The 12,108-nt window shown below is 42.2% G+C and overlaps 1 protein-coding gene across 3 annotated transcripts; it reads right to left on the bottom strand.

Moving 5' to 3' along the window:
• Positions 1 to 3,568: 3,568 nt before the first annotated feature.
• On the bottom strand, positions 3,569 to 11,754 carry LOC123158916 (uncharacterized). 3 transcript variants are annotated; one of them, XM_044576733.1, is made up of 11 exons: positions 11,392 to 11,754; positions 10,447 to 10,490; positions 9,722 to 9,848; positions 9,060 to 9,165; positions 8,206 to 8,714; positions 7,117 to 7,486; positions 6,519 to 6,783; positions 6,236 to 6,340; positions 6,030 to 6,131; positions 4,346 to 4,798; positions 3,569 to 4,142 (listed from the first exon to the last, which is right to left on the bottom strand). In XM_044576733.1, exons 1-11 carry the CDS (start codon positions 11,576 to 11,578, stop codon positions 3,801 to 3,803), a joined length of 2,610 nt encoding a protein of 869 aa, XP_044432668.1. In that variant the 5' UTR covers positions 11,579 to 11,754; the 3' UTR covers positions 3,569 to 3,800. The 3 variants fall into 3 exon arrangements, with proteins under 3 accessions (XP_044432668.1, XP_044432669.1, XP_044432670.1); XM_044576734.1 differs by having other exon boundaries at positions 6,030 to 6,128; XM_044576735.1 differs by having other exon boundaries at positions 9,734 to 9,848; positions 11,392 to 11,722.
• Positions 11,755 to 12,108: the final 354 nt, after the last annotated feature.

The following is a 12,108-nucleotide window of genomic DNA, read 5'->3' as shown; positions in this document are numbered from 1 at the left end:
CCTATATGATGCAAAGACAATAAGCACACAAGCAAGCAATGGATATAACTCAAGTAAGCTTGCAAAAGTAAAGGGACAAGATAACCAAGAGTGGAGCCGGTGGAGACGAGGATGTGTTACCGAAGTTCCTTCCTTTTAAGGGGAAGTACGTCTCCGTTAGAGCGGTGTGGAGGCACAATGCTCCCCAAGAAGCCACTAGGGCCACCGTAATCTCCTCACGCCCTCACACAATGCGAGATGCCGTGATTCCACTATTGGAGCCCTTGAAGGCGGCAACCGGACCTTTACAAACAAGATTGGGGCAATCTCCACAACACTTGGAGGCTCCCAACAACACCACGAAGCTTCACCACAATGGAGTATGGCTTCGAGGTGACCTCAACCGTCTAGGGTGCTCAACACCCAAGAGTAACAAGATCCGCTAGGGATAAGTGGGGGGAATCAAATTTCTCTTGGTGGAAGTGTAGATCTGGGCCTTCTCAACCAATCCCGAGCAAATCAACAAGTTTGATTGGCTAGGGAGAGAGATCGGGCGAAAATGGAGCTTGGAGCAACAATGGAGCTTTGGGGGAAAGAGGTAGGTCAACTTTGGGGAAGAAGACCCCTTTATATAGTGGGAAGAACAATCCAACCGTTATCCCACTCACCAGCCCCGCACAGAGCGGTACTACCGCTAGGGAAGGGCGGTACTACCGCTCCGGGCGGTACTACCGCTCGACCCAGCGGTACTGCCGCGCTGCCTGGGGCCCTGACCCCAGGGCGGTACTACCGCCAGGGAAGAGTGGTACTACCGCTTCGGGCGGTACTACCGCTTCGACCCAGCGGTACTGCCGCGCTGCCCAGGGCCCTAACACCAGGGCGGTACTACCGCTAGGGAAGGGCGGTACTACCGCTTAGAGCGGTACTACCGCCCCTACTATCTCCCTTAGTGCCGCAAAACCCGACACGAAAAATTCGTTCGAGAATCGAGGCGGAAGTAACCCAGACGCACAGCGGTACTACGGCCGAAAAAACCCAAGCGGTACTACCGCTCTGAGAGCGGTACTACCGCTGTGGAGTTTCGGCGGTACTACCGCTGTGGACGCGGTACTACCGCTAGGGCAGAGCAGAGCATAGTAAGGGGAAAACGGCAGCTCCAGAGATGCGGAAGGAAAGACGATGGGTGTGATAAGGATGTGTACGTGTGATTCCACCCAAGTCTTACCAAAACGGATCCCCTCTTGATAGTACGGTGACTCCTAAGAAACTAGTCCACCAACAACGAAACGAAGGAGCTACACTGTCTTGAATTACAACACCGAGGGGAGGAAATCGTCTCGTGCCAATGGATGAATCTCTGAAAGAACTAAACGCACACGATTAGTCCGCACAAGCATTGTCATCAATCACCAAAACATATTGGGAATAAATATGCCCTTACAGCTGCGGTGTCGACGAGGCAGTGATCCTACTCTTCAACGTCATCTCTACTCCATGTCTCACAGGTACATCTAGGTGCTCTTCTTCACCTCTTTTTCCGGAGATGTTCTTGTTTGTTGATGGCTAGGGTTAGGTCAAATGAACGAGTTGATTCATCGGCAAATGCATCGCCATCCAACATTGTGCGAGGCGACTGATGATTGCTGAAATTAGATTGTCTCTAGTGCTCGCATTTATTTATATTAAATTGTTTTACTTTTATGTAATTATAATTATAATTTATCTTTCCAACATGCAAACTTAATCGATATATTTTTCTATTATACTGAGCAACTACTCCCTCTGTTCGGAATTACTTGTCACAAAAATAGACAAAATGGATATATTTTAGAACTAAAATACATCTAGATACATCTATTTCTTCGACGAGTATTTCCGGACAGAGGGGGTACTTAATAATATAGCTAAATGTTAAGAAATAACAATGTCTTAACTATAACATCAGTCGGGAAAAGCTAATTTGGTAAATTAACATATATCAGAAGAGTTTGACGTAGTTAGATATTTTCAAGATACTAATTGTCTCTTTTTACTACTAGATCTTAGAAAATACTCTCTCCGTTCCTAAATATAAGTCTTTTTAGATATTCTAATATAGCTGCATACGGAGCAAAACGCATGAATTCTACGCTCTAAAATATGTCTATATACGGAGTAGTCCATATTAAAATATCTAGAAAGACTTATATTTAGGAACGGATGGAGTAGAACATACCAAATCATAAATATTTAGCGACTTAATTAGTGTCGGTTAAATGAATTGGAAATATGTGTTGTCATTTGAGTTTATTTAGTTTTCTTAAATATCATGGTTGAGAGCAATAAAGTTGGCCAGGGTTTGTAGAATGCAAGCTTTTCACCTTTTAAGTGTAACAAAACAAAGGGATAATTATCTTCATACCAAATCGAAAACTCTGAATATGGACTATATCTATAAGTGGTTTGTCTTGGAACTACCGCTTTTCATGTTTACTACTTTTTCCATCACCAAATATATCTTCCATATTATTGGCTCAACTATCAACTCCCATCCCAAAACTTTGCACTTTACCATGAATTAGCATTATTCAGCTGACCAAACACATCTAACCTTTTTCTTGGTTTGATGTGCAATCTGCATAAAAAAAAGTTTGATTCGTACGAGTTGGTAAAACCATATCATTTGAAACGGGTATGCATTGATGCATCATTTTTTTCGTGGTTTGGACAGCAATGTGTATAAGAAATGTGCAATTCAACCATAAAAAACAATGCCTTGCACACCTCGACTTGTATGGTTATTTATACACCTCGACAAAGTACGGGTATACAAGTCGATGCATATTTATACACTTGCATTTACCAAGTAAGATTACAAAAAGGATTGATGATTTTATACATCCTAGAGAATTATATTTATACATGACAAAAAGAGGAGTGGAAATCAAACGTAAATTTATACACCCTGAAAAAAATTGAACATGTACATGATAGAATAAAATAGACTGCAAATAAAAAAATGCGGTAGCACTATTCACAGCACTAGATCACCGCATTTAGTTTTTCTACGCAACTGGCAGGAAGAGCTGTTTATTTTGTCAATTTTGTTCATCAGTAATAGAAATGAAACTCATTTTTGAATTTTTCCTCTATTCTCGAAATAATTTGAAAATAAAGGGCAAGCAAAATAGAGGACATCTTCAACTCACATTGAATCCAGCTTTAACTCCAATGGTTCAGGTAAGACAAACCGGTGTCCCATACTCCCATAGGACAACTCTTCAGAATTGTATACGTAAAATTGCTTTGTCCAGGGGACGTGAGGTATCTACAAATTCATTGCTTCACTCAAAGAAAATAAAGACAGATCACCAATTCATGATTTGGAGGATAACCTAATATAGTATTCCCTCCGTCCGAAAATACTCGTCGGAGGAATGGATGTATCTAGATGTACCATGCAATAACAGGCAATAACATGCACAAGCTGCAGAATTCACAAGCCCGTTACACATGCATAATTGATGATTGAGAAAAGAACAAACAGGAACATGCTGAACCAAACACATACGCTCTTGCAAGAACCTAGCTCAATGTTTAGCTCGCAATCTACCAGTTCACATGGGCTACTGATTTCACATGGGAGCAAAGAAAAGCAGTTCACAAGGAAATACCGATATCACATGAGAGAAAAGAAAAGCTAACAAAAACTTGTTAAACCTTAAATAGATCAGACAGAGCTGCACTAGAAAACAGAGGTGGTTCCTGTTAAAAGGAGCCAATTGTTGTTACATTAAAGGCTCTTGTGACCCCCCTAATTACAGATAATTAAGAAACCATCTTTAAAAGTAGGGCTGTCTCCAGTTCATATGACCAAGCTGCTGTTGTTGATAGGCCCCCACTTGGGGACCTGGTGCAGCCACACCAACTCCAACATTGGGACCAATGGCAGATGGGACCTGTTGATGCACCATGGGATGTGGACTTACGATCGACGGAGGCTGCTGCGGATGGTACATGCCTGGGAATTGTGCGTGAGAGGATTGAGCTGTAGCACTGAAAGATGCATTCCCAGGATTTGGCATATAGGCACCAGGTGTGGCTTGACCTGATAAGTTGTAATATGGGGGACACTGCAAAGTTGGGATCTCTCTATTCTGAATCCAGATATCAGATGTCTCTACCTGTAAAAGATACCCAAAATATTAAATCAAGTAGGCCTTGTCTGAAATTTTGTGAGTGAAATCGAATTATGTACTCAATATATTTTTCAGACTAAATGTGAACTCCCTAAATACAAGCAGAATGATCTACTCCAGGAGTATGTAACAAGCAGAAAATAATTTTAATCCATATAAATTTCAGACTCCACATCCACGATTTGTACCTGTGGGGTTGGTGCATAAATGTTGTTATCCTTGTACTTCATCCTATTGACGTCATCAACACCAACTCCAGCTCCAATAACACCAGGAGAACTAATTGTATAACCAGCTGGATGAGTGTAATTTCCATAACCAGAAGGGTTACCAGCTGGGACTGGTTTATATTGTGATACTCCATACTTCACTTGGCCTGCAGTTAAATGTGAACCCCCACCGGCCATCTGAAGATAATTATTTCCGTTTGCCGGATAAGGGACATTTGCTGAATAGTTTGGCATAGCCATGGGTGGGACATAAACTGGAGAATAGAGAGGATGTCGATATGGCATGAAATTCGGATAATGCTGCACGTGCATTGGAGGGTACATCTGCGCTGCTTGTTGTTGCTGGGACATATGTTGCTGCTGTGTAGACATTGCAATAGGGCTGCTGCTCGCAAGCTGTGAACTTAGGGCCTGCAAAAGCACAACAGATGAAAGATACCATGAGATGATAGTACTTGCAATCAAGACATTAGTTGCCACAGGTTAGTGAAGTTGAAGAAATTTTGTTTCAGGAAAAATTAAAGGTGGCAAAATCTCGAGCTCGCAATCTTGTTTGTCCGCCCACGACAAAATTAAGTACTAAACCAAGCTAAGCTTCTCACTCCTATCTCAAGTCAAGTATACAGGAGTTTTGCTTGGATAGATCTGAATGAAGGCAGTAGAAAGCAAAGGGCACAAAAGTCCACACATAACCATAAGGTGCACGAAAAACTAGGCAACAATATAGAAGAGTAACACGCCCATGTAAGAACCTTGGTTGCTTGGTTTGCTTGGCCCATGATAGGGGAGAAAATCAGCGGGTTAATTATGTTTTCTTTCCTTCCCTGAAGCATAGCCACCAAACATATACTCCCTTCGTTCACAAATATAAGATGTTCTAACTTTTTCCTGAATCGGATGTATATGCACGTTTTAGTGTGTTTGTTCACTCATTTCAGTCTGTATGTAGTCCATACTGAAATATCCAAAACATCTCATATTTGTGAACAGAGGGAGTACCTAACAAGAACACGAGGGAGAAACAAGGGTGAGGTGGTTGGGCTACTTCGCTCTTCCTGCAGCATGAGGCAACTTTGCCTTGCCGGGCCTCATCTTCGCAGCTAGGCCTTTTGAGCTTTTATAAGCCTATATGTGAGTGTTTTTGCAATTCAACGTCTAAGTGAGAACTTTTTGAGCTTTGACTGCGCTGGTCCTAAAACACACTATGCCAAACTACAGGATGCTGGCTCAAGCAGTTAACTCAGTTTAGCTTAACAGTCTAAAGAACTACTCCCTCCGTTCCAAATTACTCGTCGCTGAAATGGATGTATCTAGAACTAAAATACATCTAGATACATCCATACGTGAGACAAGTAATTCGGAACAGAGGGAGTATACGAGATCATTAGATAAGAGAACAGGTCAGAGTGGAATAGTTAATATGGATTTATTTAGCCAGCCCAGCCCTAATCAGCACGATGGCAAGTCAAAACTTCACGGGGAAGAAATAGGAGTCAGACTGCTAGGTGTTGGGCTCTCTCTGCCGGAGCCTGCACCTGGCCTTGGGTATAACAAGTAATGGTCCTTGAAAGCTAGTGCAGTAAAAGGTACGTTGGAAAATCTCAGTTAGTTAACCCCAATTGATAGCAAGGTGAGTCTCTACCTCAGATGCAGAAGGGAGAACTTGTGAATGAACACTGGATTCTGGCATTCTGAATACTTGCACAGCATTATCTGCTCCTGGATTCACCGAAGTGTAACCCTGCTTACAGAGAGGATGGGGTGTCAGTATATAGTAGGTATGGCATTTGTTTCAGATTTTATACACACAAGAGACCCAAGATAAACTAAACTCAATGGAACATCTACCTGAGAAGATGAAGCCAACACTTGTTGGTGCACATTAGGCTCAACCAGCCCGTATAACTGTGCCTCATTATTAGGATGCATATTAGGATCCTCATGACCATATGCCTGGAACAAAATGCCACAATTATCATTTTAATTCAACGACTTGTCTTAATAATGCAGTAAAATTTCTTGTCTAAAAAGTAACCTCAGAAAACAAATGGCAGATGAAAAGTAAGTTCAATCATCCCAGCATCAGTGAAACAAAAAAAAAACTTTCAAGGACACTTCCCAATTGACTTACAGAAAAGGCAGTCAAACTAGAGGTGCTTTGAATATTATGGTCATCTGCTGCACCAAGTGGAGTATCACTCTGAACTAAGCCCAGTCCGTCATCATCCTCAACTTCTTGACCATTCATCTGTTCACTATCCTCAGATGGTGGTAAAGAACTCTCTGCCGCCGATGTGGATATAGTAGTGAGTTGTGATCCAACTTGCTCATCCACTTCGTCATGTTCAGTATCAAACTCATCCTCTTGGACAACCAGTTGAGCAGGTTCTTGTACACTACACACACAAGAAGCATAATCAGAATCAGCCTACAATTATCGATTCCAAAAGAACTAGAGCATTACTATCATTACCGTGCAAAAAGTTACAAAACCATCCTGAGGTGAGATCATTTAAGAATGTGAAGCCCTAATGTTATTAGGTCTATCAGAAGAAGCTGGCTCTATCAGCTATATATATGCTTCCTACCACTACGCTATAAATTTTTAATGAAAATTCAATAATCAAGTGCTTTTCAGGGGACAGATAGACAGTACTTATTTTTAAGTAAAATTTCATTGATATTGTCAAGTATCATCAATTCTTATAATTGGCAAAGGTTCACCTAACTGTTCTGGTTGTTCCGGTTCTGGAGAAGTTGAAGTCGGTAATTGGTCTGAATCAAACCCAGGAGAGAAACTGCCGAATCTTATTCTTGTCTGCTCATGCTCAGGCGAATCAAACCCAGGAGTGAAACTGCCGAATCTTAATCTTGTCTGCTCATACTCTGGCACACGGAGATGTTCTGGGATAATCACATGCTCCATCTCATGCACGTTAGCATGAGAACTTTTGTCACACGAGCTGTTCACATCCGGCACATTAGCATTTTCAGCTTTGCTATCTAAAGGAGATGTTGCATTTGTCCCACTGTTATCCGCGTCGTTGGTGCAAGACTTATTTGTCGATTTTGGCTTCCATTCCTTAGCTGGTTGTATGACTGCAGAAAGAAAGAAAACAAAAGGAGTAAAGCATCCCTTAGCATTTCATTTCTAAGCTTGTAAACCTAAAGAACATTTGTGACAAATCACATAGCTTCCTTAAAACAAATCCTACAGATAAGAGAACTAGTGATTCCAAAAGGTAAAACCTAGATATGAGGTACACCACAAACTATTATACTCCCTCCGTCCGGAAATACTTGTCGAAGAAATGCATAAAAATGAATGCATCTAGAATTAAAATACGTCTAGATACATCCATTCCTCTGACAAGTATTTCCGGACGGAGGGAGTACTATTTATTCATGTAAATTTGCACAAATTTAAATTTTTACTGGTTATTGAGCTTATAAACATAACTTGTTGGTGAAAAGAGAAAAGTATACTCCATTTCTTACAAATGGTGTTTCTGACTTGCGCACACATGCTAAGGAAGCAAACAAGATGATGACCCAACCGTGTTAAGTTTATCATAGTTACTTTGTTAAATGTGTTTTCTCTCCTAACCAGCCTATCTCAGTACTAGACTCATAGAGCAAGAGAAAGAAGCTCCTATGATGGAGCAAAGCATAAAAGAAGAAATGTTTTTATCTCTAACATGTAAAACTCCATCATTTTTAAAAGAATAAAACTGGTTCTATATTACGTCATTCAGAAAATAGCAGAGCACAAAATTTCAGACATGACACTGCCAACATTATATCACCAAGAATATTACCTTTTTGGTTGCTAGCAGGACCCTGGTGATACCTGCTGTGATTTTGGTTACCAAAAGGTCTACCAACAGATCTGCCACGAGTAACTGTGTCTACTGCAGGTCTATGATTGGGTTGAGTGTTTCTAGGTATAAATGATAGGCGGCGAACAGAAGGCCCAGCTGAGGCAAAATTCCCCCTTTGAATATTTGCATGATAAGAATCATTTGGTCCATGAAACTGTGAACCTGGACGACCAGAATACTGCCTCGGAGCATTAGCCACTCCAGCTTCACGTCGATTGGCTCGAACAAATCCTCCAGCAGCTTTGTAATTGGATGAAGCATGATGTAGATCAGAATTAGGATACTGGTGTTCATTCTGAGAATTCTTCAGATATGGCCTTGCATGCCTCTGAGCAGTACCCTGAGCATCCCTCTTCATATGATGCATGTCAGAGTTGTAGCTACTCTTTGCGCTTTGATTCGTGATCTGACCTTCCGAGGTTGTAGGTGGAGGGCGATCAACTCCACTAGAGAGAGAAAATCCAGTAAGCAAAGTAGTAGTTTACTTGTTAGAATGTTTAGTCTCTAAGTTAATGGTAGATTACACACATATAACAAAATGAAAAAACAACTGCAGTATTCGTGACTAGAAACATGCAAGTGTGAAGATATAAAGACTCGGCACCAACTGGTGAACAAGTACAGTGCACTAATGAAAATATGAGCTGTGGTCTGAATGCTGAAAACCAGAATGTAAGCAGAGATGCAGAAATGCCCACGGAGAGACTGGTCTCATGTCTCTAAGCACTGATATATGCTATTGTAATACAGGAAATAAGAGTAATTTCAAAAGAAATATAAGACAATTATACCTCCTATCAGACACTGGCGTATATGTTGAAACTTTGTGTTGCTCTGCTCCATTTTCCACCGCACCGTGTCTGTTATCCCTCACTACCCGAAATTCTCGACTTGGTCCTGCATCGAGCCATATGTGTCACCCATTAGGAAAAACCTAGTGTATAGAACAAATGCAATAATCATACCAACTAAAATACCATAGTACAAATGAACCAAAATATATATATGAAATTTGGTGTCCATTCAATGATAACAGTATTTCTAATGTTAAAGAGAGGAAACAAATGCAATAGAAGCCTTCGTAGCAATCAGAAAAATAAGATACTTTTCCTATGAACCAAATGGGGCCTCAAAAGGTTGCGGAAAAAAGAAAATTCAATTAAAAAAAATTATGGATTTTGTTATGACACCATTATCAATGTAAACAAAGATTGTACAAGTACCAAATGACTAAAATGCAAGGTACACCCAGAAGAAAACTCAGATAAGTACTACAGCAGTCAATATAACTCCACCGGTAGACAAGACAGTAGAGAGCAATCTTGAAAGTGTAAATGTCACTTACGGTGACAGAAAGATAATCCCCATTCAGGAATAACTATGTAAGAGCAGTTGCCCTTTTACACCGCAAAAAGGATTGGAAAATATAAATGATGAGTTCAAACTATGGTACCATATGTCTGACCATGATTGTGCGCTCTTCTCTGATCGATCTCAACCCTTTGAGTGTGTGGCTTTGTCCGCTGTGTGCCGTGCTCACCTTGTGCTGTGGTCTCAGCAAGGTTCTTCTGGCCAACACTCTGAAAAATCAACAAAGACGCTTCAGCAAAAGAAAAATAGCTGTAGTAATGCATGTATTAAACATAAACAATGAGTTCCAAAAAAACAGTGGATAAAGCAGAATGCATAAAAATTTCTAAATTAGCGGTCAATGTTTACGTGTGGTCAAAAGAACAAAGATAGGCTATCAAGTAGCGACCAAAATTTTGAAGTGTTAAGGCTACAAAAATAGAAGAATGATTCAAAGGGCAAAGATATAGGCCTAAAGAATGCATGATGTTAATGAAGTACTCTATAGGTTTTTCAAGTTTCAACCATCAGTCACGAACCTTCAAGAAGGGAAAAGAGAAGCAGGGCAACAGCTACGAGTTATATACGTATGGAACTATGGACAGGCCGTTAATGTTTCTCCTCTTATGCTTCGGCCTAGAGCCCTAGAGTCTCACAACACAGCTTCTATTTTTGTTGGCACCTTAGGCAATTACACTACATTGGCGAACTTAACCCCTTATGTGTAGCATTAGCCTTTCACTACATTAGCGAATTTAGGTGTAAACATATTAAGGTATAGAAACCATAAACATCAAATTCAAATGTTACAAAGAAAGCAAAATATACCTCTCTTTTCTTGTCCCTTTTCCGTTTCACTTCATGAAATGGATCTGCAAGTCCAAACATTAGAAGAGTAACTACCACAATTATAGTAGGTTCCATAAAGTAACATGACATGTCTACAAATCAACTATAAGGATATAAGTAGATGGCACGTGTCAGTAATACCCCCCGTTACTTAAATGTACCCAAAAAATAATAACCAGGTACATGCACCAAGATATGCAATTTACTATGGTTGTTGGCTTACAAATATCTCGGATTCAAGTTAAAGCAAACTAGTAGCTGGCAATTTACTATGGTTGTTGACTTACAGACATGTCTGCTACTATTATCAAGCAAACAAGCCAACAGACATCACTAGGTGCTACCACTCACCTTGTTTTGGGATCACAAATCATAAACTTACATACTCCCCCATTCACAAATATAAGATGTTTTGGATACTTCAATATGGACTATATACGGGCTGAAATGAGTGAACAAACACACTAAAACGTGTCTATACACATCTGATTCACAGAAAAGTTAGAACATCTTATATTTGTGAACACAGGGAGTACTAAATAGTGAACTTATCCTCGTTTCAGTTGTACACATCTAAAAGATTAACTGGTTGATTTACCAAAGTCATCAGGAAGCACAAATCTCTAGCCACTGCTCCAATCGGATAAACAAGTCCACACAAACCTGCCGATATACGCCTAGGAAACTCAAACAATCCAGCTGAATAAACGTGAAGTCAGTGGCGTCAGCACTGAAACCGCAACAGATCGAACAAGCTCCAAAACCCTAGCCGGCGAATCCCAATCCCCCGCGCCCCGCAAACTACGCTAGCAACGGCTGGACCTACCCAATGCGGCGCGAGCGCACGGACGCCCCAAACCCTAGCTCCCAGCGCGTGGGGCGAGATCGAGACGCGCAGATCGGAGAGGGGGGAGGGGGGCGGACCTTGGTTGAGGAGCCTCTGCGCCGTCTCGTTGGGGTCCATGTTGGACTCGCGGAGGGCGTCGTAGATGTCGTCCTCGGAGTGGCCGCCGACGACCTCCTTGATGGACTTGATGGTGGAGTCGATCGCCGGGTTGGGCGCGCGCGCCGCCTTGCTGTCGGAGGAGGCGCGGGGCCCGCCGCCTGCCATGCCCGCCGGGGGGTAGATCGCCGAACGCTACGCCGGGGGCGGTGGGGGTGGTGCCTTGGATCGCCGCCGGAATCGCATCAAACGACGCGCAGCCCTGGGTTTGGGTCTGGGTTTTGGTCGGGGCGGGGGTGGGGGGTGGGGGTGGTTGGGGGCCGGCTGGGCTGGGGTGCGTGCGTGGTTCAAAAGGAAACGCTGGCGAACGCGATATATTTGCCGAATAAAAAATTGGGAGGAAACAAAAGGCGTTGGGGGTCTGCGCGAGGGGTGGGCTCCGCGCACGAGTTTTACGGCGGTGGCGGCGACCGGCGAGCAGGCGCATGGACCGATGACGTACAGTGTCTACTCCACCCCTACGCGTGAATGAAAAGGCAAAATTTCAAAGTAGACTGACACATGGCTGAATTTTGAAATAGTTCTACGGTGATGGTGTCAGGCAAACGTCGAACGCCCCGAGAGCCACACAAACGCGGACAGCGCACTACTCATAGTGGGAGTAACTTCAGGAGTAAGAGCATCTCCAGCCATTCGGT

Source organism: Triticum aestivum, chromosome 7B, assembly GCF_018294505.1.
Source record: "Triticum aestivum cultivar Chinese Spring chromosome 7B, IWGSC CS RefSeq v2.1, whole genome shotgun sequence".
NCBI lineage: Eukaryota > Viridiplantae > Streptophyta > Magnoliopsida > Poales > Poaceae > Triticum > Triticum aestivum.
Note: the sequence above shows the minus strand (reverse complement) of the source record. Positions and strands in the feature narration are given on the sequence as shown.

Excerpts from the sequence above, each read along its gene's own strand:
- LOC123158916 (XM_044576733.1), bottom strand. The coding sequence starts at position 11,578 with ATGGCAGGCGGCGGGCCCCGCGCCTCCTCCGACAGCAAGGCGGCGCGC. Across the intron at positions 6,132-6,235 it reads TGTTGGCTTCATCTTCTCAG|CAGGGTTACACTTCGGTGAA; the intron begins GTAGATGTTCCA and ends CCTCTCTGTAAG. Across the intron at positions 4,799-6,029 it reads TTCTCCCTTCTGCATCTGAG|GCCCTAAGTTCACAGCTTGC; the intron begins GTAGAGACTCAC and ends GTGCTTTTGCAG.